General features: G+C 42.6%; 1 protein-coding gene across 3 annotated transcripts in view; it reads right to left on the bottom strand.

Moving 5' to 3' along the window:
- Window positions 1-20750, bottom strand: part of HHAT (hedgehog acyltransferase) — a 339382-nt gene that overhangs the window by 260315 nt on the left and 58317 nt on the right. For all 3 annotated transcript variants that reach the window (XM_032317189.1, XM_032317187.1, XM_032317188.1), the window contains exons 4-5: window positions 13461-13574; window positions 534-728 (exon numbers count right to left, since the gene is read on the bottom strand). In XM_032317189.1, coding sequence (XP_032173080.1) covers window positions 534-728; window positions 13461-13574 — 309 coding nt within the window. The remainder of the gene's footprint in view (window positions 1-533; window positions 729-13460; window positions 13575-20750) is intronic.

The following is a 20750-nucleotide window of genomic DNA, read 5'->3' as shown; positions in this document are numbered from 1 at the left end:
CAATGCATGAGGGAATGAACAGGTGAACTAAAATAAAGACACTGCAGAATTTCAGTTCCATGATGACCAAAGAAAGAATAGAAAAACATCCTAAGATTTTCTGGGCTAGGAAAACATCTGCCTTATCTGTCTCAGGGGCCATCATGGGCACTGGATGAGATAAGGGATGTGAATTTTCCTATAAATTGTAGAGCCCTCTACAGATGATTTTTGTTAAATGCAGAGACTATTGTTCTCTTTTCCCACTGTTCCTTACCCTCTGTTCCTGCAACATCTGACATCACCCATGCCTATTAAACTGGGAAAAGTACAAGGTCGACCCTGGGCAGCCTTAGATGGTTAGGACATAGATCCAAAAGACAAGACTGCAGAATGCAACACACCAGGACTCACATGTACCAACCCCACGTGGCCACTAGGGGGACCCCCACCATGCTTCCTCAATTGACTCTTGGCTAAAAACAAGACCTCTCCCTGATGGAAGCTCTGCCAAAGACAGCGTCTCCTTCCAACGGTAAAAGGGCAACACTTACCTTAACTTCCTCCACATCCTGCAGCCTCAGTGTGGAGAGCAGGAGGAGAGAACAGAGCCATGTGAGGACCAGCGACCGGAACTGGGCTACACAGAAGGAGATGAGGGTGTGGAGAAAAATAATGGCCGTGCCATGGGCCCCCAGCACACACCAGGAGGCCCATATTCCATAAGCCCCCAGGATCCAGGGTCTGTGCTGCAGACAGGGAGGGATCCAGGGAGAGAGAAGGAAGGAGAGGGCCAGGGAGGAAAAGACAAAAGAATTAGCTATCCGGGTATTGCTATTAAAGGTTTTACATATAAGAGCATAATACTTAGTGATCCATTAATGAAACTATTCTCACCGCCCCAGGGATTTAGTGTAACACAGACAAACAGGATTCAAAAGGACCTTCCACATTAACCCCAGAACTCCACCAGATCCGCCCAGAAAGAAGGAACCACTTTCGGGTCTTCAGCCAAAGCCACCCAGACCACTGGATTCCCTCAACAAGATACTTCACTGACTTTTCAACAGACCTATGGAAGTGAGAAAACTGGTGGGAAAACTACTAATCTGGAACACTAGCCCCTACATACACTATTCTGCAGAACTGAAGGTAAAAGAAAATGCTGGTGCACGTTTTCTTGGAGTCTCACTGAGACAACTGGGCCATTCAAATTCACAAACGGCTTTCGAAACTCCAAACCAGAGATTTAAATTAAAATATTTTGGTACATTTTTACTAGCATATCATTCACAATCAAACTGATGTCACAGAAAAAGTGTATCTTACCTGCTTTATACAGTATTGTGGCCTTTGCCTAATCAATCTGATGGACAAGTTCATTCCCATCTTAGCAGAATCAGAATATTTTCTCTCCAGTTATCAAGTTTTGTAATTATTGACACTGAATAAATAATTAAACATGTCTTTGCTTTTATGATATATTCTTGGTCATATCTGGATGGTAAATCTTTACTTAAAAGCCACAATAATGTTTTAATATTGTTTATAGATACATATTAACCACATATTATAGTGGTTTAATTATTCAAGTTTTGAAGTCCAACTGCCTAAAATAAATCCTGGTGTCCCCATTAACTAGCTGTGTGGCCCCCTGGCAAGTTACTTAATCCCCCGTGCCTCAGTTTTTTCATATGTCAAATTAGGATAACAGTATCTATTTCATGAGCTTGCTGTGATATTGTTAATGCATGTAAAATCCTCACAACAGTATCTGCATACATAGGAAGGACATTACAAATTCTAGTTATTATTCCTATAGGGAAATACGATGAGTCTTTTCGGTGTGCACTTGAAAATATGTTTCCAGGAATACACTGAGTTAAAAAGTGGGGAATGCTTGAATTGAGGTCTTCTTGTGAAAACAAGAATTCTTTAAGGCAAAGACAGATGTAGACCAGGAGCTGTAAATCTCATCTTTAGATGCTAACTCTTCCAAAATATTGTCTAAATACAATTCTTTCCCAAACCTACACTCCAGCCCAAGAGAGAACATTTTAGATGAGCGGCTAGGTCAGCCACTTTTAAGTTCCAAGAAAATCAGAGAGATCTGTAGTTCTGTTTTACTATTTTTCCATCCTACTGCCCACAGAAAAGTCACATAAATTTACTTCAAATTTTCCCCCAAACACTCACCTCTGAGCAGAGTCCAATTATAAGAAGCAAGGTTGCCAAAGACCATTTTACTGATCTTAACAAATGGGGGGGTGGGTTCCCAACAGGATCTAGAGGACTGACCACCAGAGATCCTTTTCCAAGGGCTACACACATACACAGCCACATTTTTATTAAGCATGATTTGATCCATGTGGAAGAAGCCTATGTGTTCAGCTTTCATTTGGAAACTTAACCACAGACTAAGGGGCTTCAATATGGAAAAAGCAGAACAAGATTCTCTGATGAATTTAACTGTGCTCACCAAAGCTACCTAAGAGGCACACAACTCTGTCCCAATTCTCATCCCTCATGGCCTTCCTCCTGCTCAACAGGACAGGCAGGCAACACTTGGTACTGTTCCAAGATGGCGGACACAAGGCTCTCATGTTACCTGCACACTCTCCACTATCCCTCGTATCACCTACTCCTTTTCCCCGGTGGGGAGAGGCAGCTCTACCACACACATCCACGGCAGACAGGTGATATAAAGGAAAAGATGTAAAATAGGCAAAAACAATCACCAATTTTTTTTTAAAAAGTTATATAAATAAGAACCCCACTAAACTCCTGAGAGCATGATCAGTCATCCATGCCTTGTTCTCTGACCGGCATCAGAGAAGGACCGTCCCCGCTATCAGTACAGCCCTTAGGACACACCTCCTCCAACCACTAACCCTCCACATGCATCTGAAACTGGCAGAATCAGCTGGAAATAGAAGAGAACATTGCCCACCAGCAAGGAGCCCCATGGATGGCCTGCTTCTCTGAGGAGGAAGAGGAGGGGGAGGGCTCAAAGGCCATTTTCATGTGCAAAGGCCTAAAACAGCCCTGTTCCACCTATTTCTATTCCAAAAGTGCTTGTCCTGATCTCAGGGTCATGAAATTGAGCCCCCACACTGGGCTCTGGGCTCAGTGCAGTCTGTTTCTGCTTCTCTCTCTCTCTCTCTTCTCTCTGCTTCTCTCTCCCCCTCCCCAAACTCCTGCACTCTAAAATAAATAAATCTTTAAAAATAATAAAGTAAAGGGTATCAAAGTGTAAGCCACCCAAAGCTTGAGAATAAGACAGGCTGGGTGAACTCTGCTGAGGCCCAGGACTGTCCTGACCCCCTTCACTTGCCTCACTCCAGGCTCTTCCATTTCTAATAGAAGACGAAAAGGCAGGTGAGGGAAGAGAAGAAACTTTTAAAAGTCTAACAAACAGTAAGAAAGAAACTATATTTTTGTGGTTATTCGGATTCAGCTGAAGAGCGAATGCAGCAGCCTTCCTACCGGGACACAGTGCTTCCTGCCCCGGACTGAAGGAAGACCACCTGTCCACTGCTCCCTGTGTTGACACCGAACGGACCCTCTGCTTGACAGTCCCCCTCCGCAGGCTAATATCCTGTCTTGTTCAAATTACAGTAACGTAGGCCCAGAGTCTAACATGGCACCAAGCAGACAGCGAGCATCCCATGAATACTGGGTAAGTGAACAAATGTTGAGTGGGTAGATGGGGGGGAGGGATGTGCTTCTCCAAGTCTTTGGGCTTAACCTGGTAGTTATGACTAACAGGTGACAAGAAGTCAGCACCAACACTTGGGGCTTTTTAGTCAACGAACATGAAAAGCTGCTGTTTTCGAAGGTCTGTACTTGTACCGCTGACCCCTCATAAACCAAGCCTGCTTTGCCAGTACAGATGGAATGGAGTCATTTCACGTCTCGCTGCCTACTGCCTGCTTTCCACTCACAGGGGTCTCTTACTACTCGATTTGTGTTGTGAAAGCTCAGAGAGTTTGGTCAAGGCACAGGTCCCAAGCCATAAAGGTGGACATCTGTGGTAGAACCCACTGCCTCTCACCCAATGGACGGGTTCAAGGAGACTAACCAATTGAGCTGGCGTGTTTCCGAGGCTGAACTCAGCACCCCTGCGAGAAACTTCACCCTTCTGTTCTTCAAATCTTCTTAATCAGGAGTAAGGACCTAGCCCCACGGAGAGTGGCTGGCAATGCTCCCAACCCCGCCATCCTTCTCTCCCATCAGCTTGCTCTGAGCTGCGGGCACCGAGTGACAGGAGGGTAGGGCTCCCTCCTCAGCTCACCTCCAGAGAGAAGGGTGAAAGGGTAAAGCCTTGGTGAGGACTCCTGTTGGCAACATTACCAGACTTTGCTGTCTATGAATTATTTTTGTACAGCTTCCCAGAAACCACTCAGTGGGGGCATTGTTTGAGAAATAAATAAAAAGAATCAATCAATAATCCTTATGCATGGCATAATTTATTATATACTATATAATCAATTGCAGCTGCTATTAAATAGATATATATATTTATATGTATATATCTCCCCAAAGAGAAAAACCAAAACCATCCCAGAGTCAAAACAACCACATTCTAGCCTGCCTTTCCTGGGGGCAAAGGCCAGTGGGCCTTCACAAAGCAGACTTCAGTCCTCCCTAGATATGCACTGAGGGAGCAGAAGAGTCTGGTTAGCACATGAGATTCCTATTAGGTGTGTGGTTTCAATAAGATGCTGGCAGGAACACTGCTCACCACAGCCTTCCAGAGGTTAGTTTACTCATTTCAGCCAGTGCCACGGGACCACATTTTGCAGTCCTGTGGCTGATGAGCTCAGCTGGTCAGGGCCCATGCTAATGATGTGGGTTCTGCCAGTCAGAGGTACACTGAAGACTCAGCTCTGGGGTTAGCAACAGAGCCACCCGCAGCCCCCACACCAGGCCAGCCTCCTCAAAAGGTGCACACAGGGGTATTTTTAGTTTCGAGGGCAGAGAACGCAATGTCTCAGGCGGTGGCAAGGCCACAGGGGTGTTCAAGAAGGGAGGCAACGGTCTGACCCACCCAATGCACAATCCAATCATAACAAGCCCACAGCCAAACCTCCAGGCCTTCCTCAGCCTCCCCTCCAGGCCTCTGACCCAGGCTCGCCAAAACCCAGAGAGAGCGCCCTACCCAGAAAAAAGGCGTTTAACCTTGGCCAAGAAGCTCAGTGGAAAGTTTTATTACTTATCATGGTGGGAAGAAAAGCAAGAAGAGCAATGCAGTCACACTTTTGGACATAACCTGCCTCTCTCTGGGAGGAGGTGCGACCCCCAAAGGAAGAGAGAGGAGACAGTAGGTGGAGATGGGAAGCCTCCTTCAGGGCTTACGGACTGGAACAGCAAGACTAGCTCAGATGCTAACATGCCTTCCCTGCAAGGGCTGTCTGTCCACACCTCCTGACCCCTCCAGGAATGGGGAAATACAAGACAGCTGCAGCCCAAATCTTCCACTTTGAGGAAGTCCCATAAACACCCACCATCTGGGACACTTAGTCCAGGTGGTGAAACACAAAGCTAATGGGCCAAAGTTGTGGTTCCTAGTTACCTATCAGGGCCAAGCAGACTCAGACAGAGAAAGCCCTGTGCCCCAGCCACAGGCAGAACCCCGCCCACCAGCTGTCACACAAATCAAGCCTGCACCTGAGATGAGGGGATAGACAGACGCACACTGATGACTCAGTGCTCTCCCCCTGATTTTGTATAGGATGTGCTCTACGGATACAGAGTCCACCTGCCCACCCAGGCCTGGTACAGAGATGCAGGAAGCTGAAAGAAGCAAACACTTGCATTCCTTCAGACCGCAGCTCAAAGGCACCTCCTGGGAAGCCTTCCCCGACATCCCCAGGCAGATGGGGCCCCCGCCTCCTCCCAGGCACCCAGCCCACCACGGCAGCAGGTCCAGAATCAAGATCAGTATTTGGCTTCCTTTGTGTGCTCACCCAACTTTCTCAGGGGAAGGGTCTGCGTCTCAATCCTTCCCCCCATCCCCACAACCCAACCCAAGTTTGAGAGAGGGTCAGAGAAAGACAGGCAGGGGAGGTGTGTAGGTATGGCTGGACAGACAGCCTCTACCCTCAGGGTTTCAGAATCTCAAGACAGTGGCCTCCTTTCTTGAGCACGGTAGAGGTGACTGCTCCCAGAAGCAAACACACAGACCACAGTCATGGCACACAGCAAATGTCAGCAGCCCACAGCAGCCCTTGGCTTTTATCCCATACAAGCATAACCCTGAAAAACATCAGACCCTCACCACTACCTTGAGAAGCAGGCAGCACCTTCCCTATGGCACAAATGAGGAATGGGCTCAAAGATACTATAACTAACTGGCTTATAAGACCACGAAGCTTGAAGGTGGCAAATGTGGGATTCACTTAAGTACTCTTAAGTATTCAGAATACTGCCTAAGATAAAAAGAGCCTAACTCAAAGTTACAAGCAAATTAAGTGGAGAAACACCTAGATCCTAAACCAGGTGTATTTCTGATGCTGGTACATGCAAAACAGCAGCTGAAAATGGAGGCAGTTTGGAAAGGAGGCGCATCTGGTGGAGAGCCTCTGAAAGGTTAATCCACATCTAGCATTCTCTACCAGGCCAGGTCGCCTGCGGTGAGGGCTGCTTCTTAGAGGCAAGAAAACCTCACTCTTTATGCATAAAGCATAGGTATGCATATACGACATAAACAGTGTATCTGTGGTATTAAAATTTCACAGTAAGAAGTCACAATTGGGAAAAAGGTGGGGGTGGGGGCACCTGAGTGGCTCAGCCAGTTAAGCATCAGCCTTTGGCTCAGGTCATGATCCTGAAGTCTCAGGATTGAACCCCACATCAGGCTCTCTGCTCAGCCAGATGTCTGATTTCCCTGTGACCCTCCCCTTCTTGTACACACACACACACACACACACACACACACACACACACACTCTCTCTCTCTCTCTCTCTCTCTGAAATAAATAAAAATCTTTAAAAAATAATAATAAATAATATTAAAAAATAAAAAGGCTCAGAGAGGAAGGGGAGCAATAAAGGAAAAAAAAAAGCTAGAGAGACATTAATCTACAGGAAGCAAACACGAACTGGCAAGAACAAGTGAGAGGCAAAGGAGACCAAATGGATGTGGCCATCGTCAGGCCCAATACAGGTACAAGAGTCATAAGGGCGACAGGAGATGAAAAAGCTGGGTGTGCCCAGGGCACCCTCAGTTTTCCTTCTGCCCCGCTTCATTCTTCCACATGTGCAGTTACAAGTATACCAAAAATCAAAACAGAAAAAAAAAATCAAAACAGAGAAAGGAATATTTATAAAGTCTGTAAGGTATAGAGAAGAGGAAAACAGCCCCCCCACACGGGCCACCAGCTGCAGAAGGACAAGGCTCCACCAGGGTTTTGGAGGGTGCTGGCCAGAGGTCACTTGGGCCTCAATTAAAACAAACCATCAAAGGGAAAAAAGGGGTGGACCTGCATCTCCTCCAATGCTACCTGATGAGGCAGCAGAAGGCAAGCTGAGGGCAAAGCTGAAGCGGACAGCCCACAAACACCCCCTGCCCCATGGGATATACAGGGACACTCCTCAGGCACTCCTGGCTGCCGTAAAGGAACAAATAGTTAACTTAGATCACAATCCTGCAAGACATGGGTCTCCCTCAGTTTATAAATGTCCTAGTGAGTTACATGGAAGAAGCTTGCTTATCAACAGCCTAACTTCCAGAGACCCAGAGCTCAGTTTCCTGAAGTCCTAACATCACCTCTCCTCCATAAAATTGAGGGAGGCTGAGACAGAAGGAAATGTAAATAAAACTGAATTTCTTTTAAACCTGCAGCCCATTCATAAGGACATGTAATAGGAGGAATGTAACATTCCTCCAGGAAGCTCCCAACTATCTCACTCTTAATGCCTTACTAGAGGGGTAAACAACCTTAACTTATCAATGGCAAGGCCTCCAGGAGCCCATGGCTCTTAACATATGAAAGTTCTTTCTCAAAACCTCCCTTTTTCCTCACCTTTCCCAACTCCATAGTATATAATCAGCCACCCCTCAAAATCCCAGGGCAGCAGCTCTTTCTGCCCACAGGTCCCATCCCTGTGCTTTTAATAAGCACAGATTTTACACCACAGACGTCTCGAGAATTCTTTCTTGGCTGTCGGCTCCAGACTACTTCACCCCAATGAACCTCACCTCTATTCCAAAACCCCATCATACCTACTTCCCATTCCAACCAGACATGACTACTGTCCAGAATTTTAATGGTTATCTCATCTTTGTAAGCATACATGTGAACGTATCATTTAGTTTTGCACAATTCTGAGCTTTACATGGGATCATATCTGATGGAATCCTCTGCAACTTGCCTTATCAGCTCAACGTGCTGATCCAAAAATTCAACTGTGTTGATCATCACAGCTATGATTCAGTCCTTTCCGTGGAATAAATTCACCACAATTCTCCTTTTCCCCATAACGGATACTTGGATTGCTTCTGGTTCTTCATTATTATAAACATCACTTCAATGAATGTCCTGACTCATCCCCTGATTGGCAAAAAAGAGTTTCTCCAAGGGATATGTCAGAATTAGTACTGCAGCTATGGGCTCGGCACCTCTTTGTATTGCAAAGAAAAATACATATTCACAAGCTCTCTGTAGGAATTCAGGTAGCCATTACTTGACACAACCAGGAGTTTTGTCTTTGCGCAACTGGAGAGTATGAAATGATATGGTTTTAAGATGCATTTGCTTGATTACTAATAAAGTGGAACATGTGTTCCAAGTTTATTGGTCATTTGTGTCTCCTCTTCTGCAGATTTCTTTCCACATCTTGAGCCATTATTTACTGGGTGATTTGTCTTACCTTGGGAAATTTCTTTATGTATTCTAAATACTAATCTGTCAGCTTGAAAATTACCTATTAGTGACTTGCTTTTTCACTTTCTTCATTGTCTCTTTGGATACATCCAATGATGTACACACTGCTGATTACACAGGATTATACACTGATAAGTTTAACTACATTAGAATAAGAACTTACCAATTCATTCCTTCACTATTTCTACTTTTTATGTCTTAAGAAATCTTTCCCAACCCTATCATTAACAGATATTCCACATCACGCTTTCTAAAAATGATATACCTTTTCACTGTAAGTCCTTACTCTCCACTGAAAAGGAAAAGTGTGCATTTCTTTCGAACACAGCTAAACAATTGTGTCACCAACGTTTATTTATTTTTTTTTTTAAAGATTTTATTTATTAATTTGACAGAGAGAAATCACAAGTAGACGGAGAGGCAGCCAGAGAGAGAGAGAGAGAGAGAGAGGGAAGCAGGCTCTCCGCTGAGCAGAGAGCCCGATGCGGGACTCGATCCCAGGGCTCTGAGATCATGACCTGAGCCGAAGGCAGCGGCTTAACCCACTGAGCCACCCAGGCGCCCCGTCACCAACGTTTATTAAACACTTCATCTTTTCCACACAGATCCGAAATGCTAATTCTGTCACAAAAGAAGTGTCCATCTATGCACAGGTATTTTCTAAACTCTATTCTGTTCCATTGGTCCATATGTCTACCCTGCTGCCCATACAACACTGTCCTCATTATCATATTTTTATAAGTCATAATATCTGGTAGGGTACATCCTCTGGCTTTGGTATCAATTTTATACTATCTTCTTAAAAGGTAGGTTCCCTCTCTTTCTCTTTTCTGAAAAAGTCTGGGAAAGATTTAGGTCATTTGTGTCTTGGATCTTTGGTAGAATTGGTATATTACTAGTATTTTCTTTACAGACAGATTTTTGACTAGTGATTAAATTTCTTTTCACGGTCATAGCACAATTTGGTCATTCTATTTCTTCATGAGTCAGTTTCAGTAAGTTGTATTTTCTAGCAATGTGCCTGCTTTGCCAAAGTTTTCAAGACTTTTGGTGTAAAGTTGTACAAAACATCCTCTTACTATATTTTTTCATCAGCTTTTCCATACCTAATACTGCTTATTTATGCACTTTGTTTTTCCTTGACCAATCTTGCCAGTGATAATTTTATTAATTTCTGCTCTTATTTTTGTTGTTTCCTTCCTTTCCTTCTATTCTTTCTAACTTAAGTTGTATGCTTAGTTCGGTATTTTTCAGCCTTTCTTTTTTTAATATGAGTATGTAAGATTATGGTTTACAATTAAGTATCATTCTAGCCACACCCTGTAAGTTTTGATATGTAATATTTTTCATTCATTTCTAGTTTCTAATTTCTAGTATGATCTCTTTTTTGACCTACAAATTATTTAAAAGTATGTTCTCTTTAATTTCTAAATGAAATAAGAGTTTTTAGGTCATCTTGTGTTACTGATTTCCAAACTTAATTGCACTGGGATTAAAGAGGGTAACCTATATAAAACACATACTTCAAAATCTATTTGAAAATACCTTTGAGATTTGTTGAAATTTATGGTCCATATATGATTAATTTTTTAAGATTTTATTTATTTGAGACAGAGAGAGAAAAAACAGGAGCAGGGAGAAAGTGGTAGGCTGAGCAGGGAGCCTAACGCAGGGCTCAATGCCAGGACCCTGGAATCACAACCTGAGCTGAAGGCAGATGCTTAACCAACTGAGCCACCCATGTGACCCCTATGTGGTTAATTTTTATTAATACTCTGTATTCTTTAATACAGAATATGAATTCCCTAGTTGTTAGGTATAACAATTTACATATACTTCTTATATCAAGCTTATTAATTAAATTTTCCTTGTTTTTTCTATATATCAATTAGTCATGAAATTATGTTAAAATCTCCTGGGGGATTTTATATCCCTCCAGGATATAAAATATCCTGGGGGGATATTTTATAGGGGCATCTGGTTAACTCAGTTGGTTGGGCATCTGCCTTTGGCTCGGGACAGGATCCTGGAGTCCTGGGATCGAACCCCACATCAGGCTCCCTGCTTAGCGGGGAGTCTGCTTCTCCCTCTGCCCTTCACCGTGCTCGTGCTCTCTCACCCCACTCGTGCTCTCTGGCACTCACTCTCACTCTGTCAAATAAATAAATAAAATCTTTTTTTAAAAATCCCTATAATCACATATTTATCTATCTTTATGGTACTAACCAACTTTTGCATATTATGTTAAAACAAACAAAAGCAGAATTCTAACACCCTCCTAATTAACTCTTCATCATTAAACAATAAATGTCTTTGTCACTAATAATGCTTTTTGCCAGCTACTGAAAAACTGTACCAGTATTTGCGTGGGCAGGGGAAACGGAGAGTCTTAGATTTGCTTGGAACATCTTTCCCATCCTTTTAGTATTAAACTTTCCATGTCTCCCATTTTAAGTAGATCTTGCTAAGAAGCACATCTCAGGACTCTCTTTTTATTTCTTTTTTTATTTTCCTTTATTTCTGTTTTTCTTTTATCCAGTCTGACAATCTTTTTCTGGGGGATATGGGTGGGGATAGGTCCATTTCCACTGATTGTGATTTACCTCCCACTTCTTTTGTACTTTCTATTTGTCCTATCTTTTCCATGTTTGACCCTTACTTTTTTTTTTTTTTTAAAGATTTTAGTTATTTGAGAGAAAGAGAGCACACAAACAGAGAGGAGGGGCAGAGGAAGAAAGAGAAGGAAGGCTCCCCATTGAGCAAGGAGCCCAATGCAGGACAGGATCCCAGGACCCCAGGATCATGACCTGAGCCAAAAGCAGATACTTAACCAACTGAGCCACCCAGATGCCCAAACCATTACTTTTTAATGAGATTTCTAACAGATGAAACCCACCACTTTTTAAGGTGGTAAAAAAAGAATAGTACTGTCTCTACCCCTACTTTACAGAAAATGTTGAATTAAAATTCAGTGGTGAGAAGCTTTTCTAAAGTTATAAAGCTAATCAGTGAGAAAGCCCAGGACCTAATACACCAGCTAATATTCTTCTGTTACACTGCAACTGACCCTTACCACAGCAGTAGTACAAAATAAAAGTGACAGGTATTATGCTATTCATTTTACAGATGGGAAAATTGAGACCTAGGGGCAGAGTAAGTAATTTACCTATGGGCAGAGGAACCTTGGTTAAACATAAAAATGTTAAATTTCTAGAAAACTTGAACTCTTAAAAAAATACCACATTTGTGGCTTGATATTATATAATCCTTACTAGCTTAGGGACATCCCAAACATGTATTATTTATTATTGGGTCTACTTAGAAAGTCCTAGGAAATTTCTAATGTATGAAGATATGACCGCATGTAATGATTTCAGTTTTTGCCATTTTAGAAGATGGAAATCAGCTGAATACAAAAAGTAATCAATATTATATTTAAAACAAAGAAAGTTAATGTGCTGCTGGGATTTCCTATCTTCCAGGATGAGAGGTGAGCCTTAAAAGTACCAGTTTTCAGGAAACAGCTAAAAAATGGCCCAAGTCAGGTCCATCTCTCAAGCCACATGCACACCTTGTTTTCTCAGTCTCACATTCTGGTCTCTCTTGCCCAGAGGCTCCTGTGTCTTGTTTCCTCACCTCCATGAACCTCTAAATATCACACATTTTTTGTGGGCTGACTTCAAGTCACTTTCTGGTTGTCTTTACTACATAGATTCCCCAGCAGAGACTCATTTTTTTTCAAATTAGGAATCTACAGAGTCGAGAAGCATATAGCAGAGGACTCTGGACAAAGCGTAGTCCCTCCACTACAGAGAGATCCTCCTGGTAGTATCTCAAACCCCAGGGTAGTTAAACATATCAAGAGGCTTTCAATCTTCCTGCGTGCGAAAGCAATTCCCAAACACCCCCTTTGAAGTAGCCCTTATCCTCCACTCCAGGCCAGGGTCTAAATAAAAAATACTACTGGAATTCTGATCTACAACAGCTACCGTGGCATAAGTTATTTGACATTAAAATTATTCCCACTTAATGATATCATTTACTCTACTTTCTTCTGAACTTACACGAGAAGTCAGAGGTCCTGACAAGCATTTTTTAAAAATTTTTTTAAAGATTTTTTATTTATTTATTTGACAGACAGAGATCACAAGTAGGCAGAGGCAGGCAGAGAGAGAGACTGGAGGAAGCAGGCTCCCTGCTAAGCAGAGAGCTTGATGCTATGCCAGGCTCAATCCCAGGACCCTGGGGTCATGACCTGAGCCGAAGGCAGAGGCTTTAAACCACTGAGCCACCCAGGCGCCCCAAGCATTTGTTTTAGTAAGATCATTTGATTAGGTATGATCTTAATACCGTCTGTAGTTCGTTTTATTCTAAAACCTTCAATGGTTTTAAAAATAACTTGGAGGAAGCAAGTGAAAGATAAGAATATATGAAAAATTTATCATAAATGCCTTTTTGATCATCAGCAGGTCTATCTCATCTTTTCCAGGCTTCCAAGGCTAATATCCACATCTCCTGATTCCCAGTTCAGGACTCTTTTCTCTCAGAAAGCAAAGAAAGCAGCTTAAAAGGAAACGAGGCACATGAGCATACCTTCCTTGCAAGCACATTGGCCAGCTGAGACACAGCCACGTGGCCGAACAGAAACCGCAGCAGCCGTTGTTTTCCCCATTCCATCCAGAAGCTCCACTCAAAGTCGGTCGGGTCCTAAATAGGCCGAAACAAATTAATCAGAGGGATTTTCGTACATCTTAAGCAGAACACAAACTCCAATTAATGAAACAACCCAAAAGAAGGCCAGTGTGAGTCCAAACCCCATCAAATGGCATTTATACACTTCCGGCCCAGTGCTGCCGTAGTCCCATCCACTTCCAACCCTGTGCTGCCGTAGTCCCATCCACTTCCGGCCCAGTGCTGCCATAGTCCCACCCACTTTGACTCTTCCCTCCCGCTCTGCTGGCCTTCTTGCCATTCTCCAAAGAAGCATCTTGTCAGAGCGGATCCCCCAAGACCCTCTGTGGAACAGAAACCATTATTATTCCCATTTTATAAAAGATGAAACAGAAGCTTAAAGAATTCATGTACCCAGTGTCCCACAGATAGCACAAGCAATGAATTGAGGTCATCTCAGGTTAGCCACGCGAACAAGAGAAATGCAAATTGGACACTAATAAAATTGCTTAAGGTCAATCCTGTTAAGTCTTGCTGTCATTTTAGGCAGGAGGATAATTTGATAGAGAAGTTAACCAACTCCCTATAGGACTAGGATGAAAGAATGAGAGATATGTTTCCCTTCCCTTCAGGAAGCTCTGTGTCCATTAGCACCGTGTCTGGTCTGAACCCGTACCAGGTACAGGGTCTGTGTAGTTCCCTGGCAGGGGCAGGTGAAAACTTCTGGCAAGACTGAACAAGTGAACAGCTGGGAACTGACATCCAAAAGCCTTGGTTTGGCCTCAGGAGTCCCAGGGAGATCATGGTGGCCAAGGTGAGTATGGAAGGAGTAAACAGTGACTAGCCACTCTAAAATGGGCAACGCAAGGTTGGCCAGTGAGCATCTCGGCACCACCATGATAAGTGGGGATCTGAGATCCTCTGGACTTTCTAGCCAAATTGTGTGGACAGGGAAGGAATCCCCTAGTGCTACTGATACTGAACAACTCACCAGTCTCTGCCAATAGAACTTTAATTGGATTTAGAGGAAAATACATGATTTTTTTTCTTTATACCTGAGGATTGAGGGGCAATTTCATACCATACCCATATAATAAAACTCTTTTTCCAGAAGGTAAAATATAGGTAGAATTTATCTTGGTTCATATCAAACTATGAATACAGAGGTAGGAAACCTAGCAGCCAACATTGCAAACTTGTTTTGATTTAGAACCCAGATCTACCCATATACTGGTTATAATGATCTTGAACGAGATGCTTTACCTTTCTATTCTATAGGCTCATAGGATAACATTACTGATCTTCTAGGGATTTATGAGGGATTTTTGTTTCTTTTTTCAAGGTTTACTTATTTATTTAACAAAGAGAGAAAGAGCAGGGGTGTGGGGGCAGAGGGAGAGAGAGAATCTCAAGCAGGCTCCATGAGATCATGACCTGAGCCAAAATCAAGAGTTGGATACTTAACTGACAGAGTCACCCAGGCACCCCAGGGTTTGTGAAGTTTAAATGAGAATATATATATATGAGAATACACACACACACACACACACACACACACACATATACATACATATACCAAAAGTTTAAAACGGTTAATGGCATGCTACACTCACTAAAAACTATTACCGGTACTGCTAGTTTCACGTACTTCCCATTCTATGTTACCCAGCAAGACTGTATCATGCTTTCTGTGGTGCCACTTCTTTGCATTTTTTTTCCATTTTCCAAATAAATACTTTTTTATGTTATTATTTTGTGTTATTTTATGTTATTAAATTTTTTGTTATTTTATGTTAATAAATTTTATATTTTTATGTTCTTTTTTTATTTTTGTTATTTTATGTTATTTTTATGTTATTTTATTTTGTTATTTTATGTTATTTTTATTTTATGTTATTATGGATTTTATGTTATTTTATGTTATTAAATCACACATGTTCTCCACATTCAAGATCCTGATACACCCACGACCTGCTCATAGAGCCCCATTTCCACCAAAATCATGGATCTGGTCCAGTTCCTTCCACTCAGAGAGGATGACATCAGAGCCCAGGACATGCCCATGCCTCACAGCCAGGCAGCTGCAGAGCAGGGAACTCAAACTTTTAACCTGGCTCTTGACCCCAGCTAAAGCTCGTTTCCCATCTTGAAAAATTTCAGACTAGCAGAAAGTAAATTAACTAAATAAAGGCAAACAAGCTCAAAGGTCACATGATGATGTCATACTAGGAAAATACCATTTTTGTAACAAGGATAAAGGTAAAAACACTAAAAGCCAAGGTTGATTTTTTTTCATTCCCCTTCAAAAAAATTCCAATATTTTACCTTTTTAAATACAATGTTCTTAACTCAGAATTACACTTAAAATTCAGAACCCCAGGCTTACCTATGCTTCCAAACTTTTCCAACCTTAATTATTTAGCAGAAAAATGATAACTCATAAAATATAAGAAACCAAAAAGACCTTTATGTTCCACCAGAAGGCCCAGGATTCCTGAACACCCTGTGCTGGTTAAACCCCATCAACAAAATTATACAGGCTTTCATCATTAACTCCTTTTCAGAAAATATCCATTTAAAAGAAATAAAAACATATCCCTCATGTCTGTCCTTCTCCATTTAAAATATTTACCTACAGGAAATAACTGGACAGAAAAGCTGAGCCAAGAACAGAACAAGATGGCCAATAACTAGTGGTTAATGATTTGGGTAAGAAAAATGTTGACTGGCCTGCTTTTATAGGCAAAAGCTTTACAGACACTGAGTTCAATCATACAATTCAAGGCAAATGTTAGAGACTCAAATCAAGAATAATTTTTCCATATTTTGTTCCTTCCCCAGTTCCTTTCTTGACCCCGCAACTTAGTCAATTTGAAACTATTCTTCAGTTCTTGAAGTGAGTCAGACATAGACTGGGGATACATTCTAGCCAGACAGAACCAGGACAGCTCCACAGAGAAAGGGGAGACTGAACTCCCAGGGATGGTCATCCACACCCCATGTTCTGTGTAAGTGCTTCTCAACCTTCAGTGTGCACACAAATCATCCACACATCTGGCTAAAATGCAGATTCTGGCCCAGGTTCTTATCTCTGGGATGGGGACTGGGATTCAAGATGTCCAACAAGCTCTCAGGTGATGAGGCTTCCTGGCCTTGGGGCCATATGTCAAGTAGCAAAGATCTAACACCGATTACGCCTCCATACAGCTAAATGTTCATCACCTCAGAGGATCCATAACAGGCCACCCCACCTCATATGATTCTCAGACAAGGACACACTAAAGTGGACTGGGGGACCTCGGGGGCTCAGTTGGTTAAGCGTCTCCCTTCGGCTCAGGTCATGATTCCAGAGCCCTGGAATGGAGCCCCACATCAGGTCCTTCGCTCAGAGAGAGCCTACTTCTCCCTCTTCCTGCTCCTTCCCCTGCTTGTACTTTCTCTCTGTCAAATAAACAAAATCTGGAAAAAAAAAATCTTAAAGTGGACCACCTAATCTTTACAAACTGAACAACCATCATCTTGCACACTATGGAAAGCCCTGAGCAACTAGATTCAAGAATTTTTTAGATGAATAAGTTAACACACACAGTTATTCATTCTGATACTTTGAATCTGCAATCAGGCAAAACTGAGAAGTCTAAAGCACATGACAGTTCAAAAGAAAGGGCCCAGGTCTGGTATTCTTAAATGCCTCTTTTCTGAATGGAGAGGAGAGTTCTATCCTAGGCACTGTGGAAAACCCTACACGTATTCCTTGCCTTGGAGAACTCGTAGAACCAACACCAACCCCCTACCATCAAGACATTGAAAATCTGCAAGGCAAGAGAGGTCACAGTGATGTAATTCAACCACATATATTTGTATAAATGAGATCTTTCCTTCTCACCTAAATCACTAATATTCTGCATATGTGTTTTCTTTTTCTTTTTCTTTTATTTTATTTATTTATTTGACAGACGGAGATCACAAGCAGGCAGAAAGGCAGGCAGAGAGAGAGGAAGGGAAGCAGGCTCCCTGCCAAGCAGAGAGCCCGATGTGGGGCTCGATCCCAGGACCCTGGGATCATGACCCGAGCCGAAGGCAGAGGCTTTAACCCACTGAGCCATCCAGGCACCCATACATATGTGTTTTCTAATGATAACCTCCCAACAACCCTTCCAGTCACTTTGTTTTTAAACCATATTACAGATGACTTAATAAGAGGTCAGAATAGGCAAATTATTTGCTCAAAATTAGTGGGGTAGGGGAGAATTTCAAACACAGGCCTGTTACCACAGAGGAAGTCCTGTTCCAAGATGTTTCTACTTGTGCTGACTCTACCTGTGGGGCAGGAAAGCCCCACCCAGACAGACAGATGCACACACACACACACGCACAGACATATACCCCACTATCTGACCAAATGGTCCCTAACTAAGAGGGTGCTTCCTTAATGCCACCATAACCACAGAGACGTTGGCTCAGTGTGATGTCTTTTCCCCTCTTCCAGGTGGACCTCACTGCACCCCCTTCTGTCATTCACATCTCAGTTCCCGCCCCTTTATCATAGCAGATCTTATTCTAGTGCTTTTTATTATAGTTGGTTCATGTGTTTTCCCTCCAGGGAGAAGAAATGGCAAGTTCTTGAGAGTAGATTCTTGACTTAACCAAATTTGTACCACAAATGCCCAACATTCAGCACGCCTTAAAAAATGGTGGGGGGAAAAATGGTGGGGGAGTGTAGCCAGGCATCCTAAGTTCTCATCACACTTCTGCCCCTGCACAAATCTGGGTAAGTCCCTTGGCTATCTGGACCTGAGCCTTCTTACAGGTAAAATGAAGGGATGAACTAGCATGATGTCCAAGATTCCTTTCAGAGAATAACCCCCAAAAAAGTTATTTTCCAAACTGAAGGAAAGAAGCCCTAGTAGAGAGCTAGTCACCTGCCCACAGACTGAGTTCTGACCAAGTGCCCACCCTTTAGGAAAGGGGTTGATCTCCCATCACCCTCCTGTGTGACCACTCCTGGCCTCCACCCTGTCTGCCTGCTCTGTTCCAGAAAGTCCACCACTCACCCAGCCTGCCCTCTTTCCCAGATTAGGGGGGGAACTACTACAGTATATTTAGTATGTAGTAGGATACCACCCATAGAAAGATAAGTCAACTATCCTCAGAGAGGCTAAATATCATGCCCCTGGTCCAACAGCCAACATATGACAAAGCCTGATTTTAAAGCCCTAGGTCCTAGGCTGCTAAGTCTGGATTTCTGTGCTAAATACATAGAGCATAAAAATGGTTAAGATGGTAAATTTTAAGGAACAGCTCAGCATTCAGTCCATTTACACTGTGATACAACCGTAACCACCATCCAGCTCCAGAATTTTCAGCTAGAATGTTCAACTGCTTGACTCAATAGAGTTAAATCTGACATTAATTTCTGTACTTCTCTGGAACCTTGAAGGGAGGTTGGGTGGGGATTCCCATAGAGTGATTTGTACTATGTATTTGATAATACATAAACAATAAACTATTGTACTCTGATAGCCCCAGAAACAAAAATTCAAGATTTTTTAAGTTCATATCCTGAAACAGATAGATACTCATAGGTAAAATCTGAGACAGTTGACGTGCTCAAGATCCCCCTAACCCAGTCAAAAGGAAAGAAAAGAAGGATTCTAGAAAGTGGACTGAAAGGAGTGAATTCATGGCTAACAAAAGGGAACCATGAACATTCAGAAAAGCTGCAACACCTAAAATGCCATGGGAGGGGTGCCTGGTGGCACAGTCGGTTAAGTGTCCAAGTCCTGGGTTTGGCTCAGGGCACGATCTCAGGGTGGTGATCCTTCAGGGTCATGAGATAGAGCCCACGTTAGGCTCCGCACTCAGTATGGAATCTGCTTAGAGCTTCTCTCTCCCTCCCCCTCTTTCTCTCCCCACCGGGTTCACTCCTCATGTGCGTGCGCACTCTCTCTAAAATAAGAAAATATAATATAATATAATATAATATAATGTAATGTAATGTAATGTAATGTAATGTAATGTAATGTAATGTAATATAATATAATATAATATAATAAAATACGCCATGGGAAAACAACCATCCTAACTAACCTTCTCCTCAAAATAAAATATTGGCTCTGTATGGCAGATTCTGCCCACTGGCTCAAACAACACTTTTCCAACCCTTTTCTAGTGTGACTTCCTAAATATTAGAGGTCACAAGGCAAAAAAAAAAAAAAAAACCCCACAAAAACAAAAACCTGCATTTCCCAGAATTCCCTGCAGCTAGCGAGCATATCTGCATGCACCCCAACTTTTGATGAACAAATACACAATGACTCTGAAGGTGTAAGAACATAAAGATGTCGAGGCTGTGAGGCTCTCCTGAAAGAACAGTGGTCGAGGCCCCTGTGTCCTGCCGCAGCATCAGTGGACGCTCCAGGGTCCAGTCGGTCCAGAGGTGCGCCAGCACCAGCTGCCCTGTGTGGCAGCTTCGGCTAGCGCACCACAGTGCTATCTACTCAAGCTGGGACCTGTGCACCAGCCACAGTTTTGCTCTGGGGCTTGTTCCTGGAAGTTCACTTCATGCCTGTCCCTACAGTCCTTTTGACTACTCTAAAATCTCCTTACATCCCTGCTATAAATTCCTTTCTGCTTAAACTGACTAGTGTGGATTTTATGGTCTGCAATGGAATCTTGATCAACATACTTTGGAGGGAATTTTTCTTCTGATTGCAATCCAGCTCCAGCTGTATAACAGAACCCACTACAAAAATAATTTGCTTTGAAGAGCACTATTCTGAAATAAGTCTGTTCAGTGGAGGAAAATAAAATGAAGCAAGACACCAGCAGGTCAGTCCAAGGAGGTTCTAGAACTAAATAAGGAAGGCGTGAGTGTGTTACATTCACAAGTGCATCTATTTATATATTTCAAACCCAAACAGAAAATGATCTACCTTGCTCACCAATCTGTATTTTTCATTACCAAAACTCTTTCCTGAAATAGAGAAAACAATAGAGAGCGGAATATACTGCACATTACTGTTTTCCTTACCCTCACATCCAGCATTCTTCGAAAAAGGAAATACTACAGAAATACAGGACACTTTTGCATATCTATTTCCTAAATAGCATTATGTTCAGATTACTTACTTCAAGACCATACCTAAGAACTCAGCACATTGAGCAAAAGTTCTCTCTGAACAGAGAAAATTTTTGTAAGATACTGGAATC

This window comes from Mustela erminea, chromosome 17, assembly GCF_009829155.1.
Source record: "Mustela erminea isolate mMusErm1 chromosome 17, mMusErm1.Pri, whole genome shotgun sequence".
Taxonomy (NCBI): Eukaryota; Metazoa; Chordata; class Mammalia; order Carnivora; family Mustelidae; genus Mustela; species Mustela erminea.
Note: the sequence above shows the minus strand (reverse complement) of the source record. Positions and strands in the feature narration are given on the sequence as shown.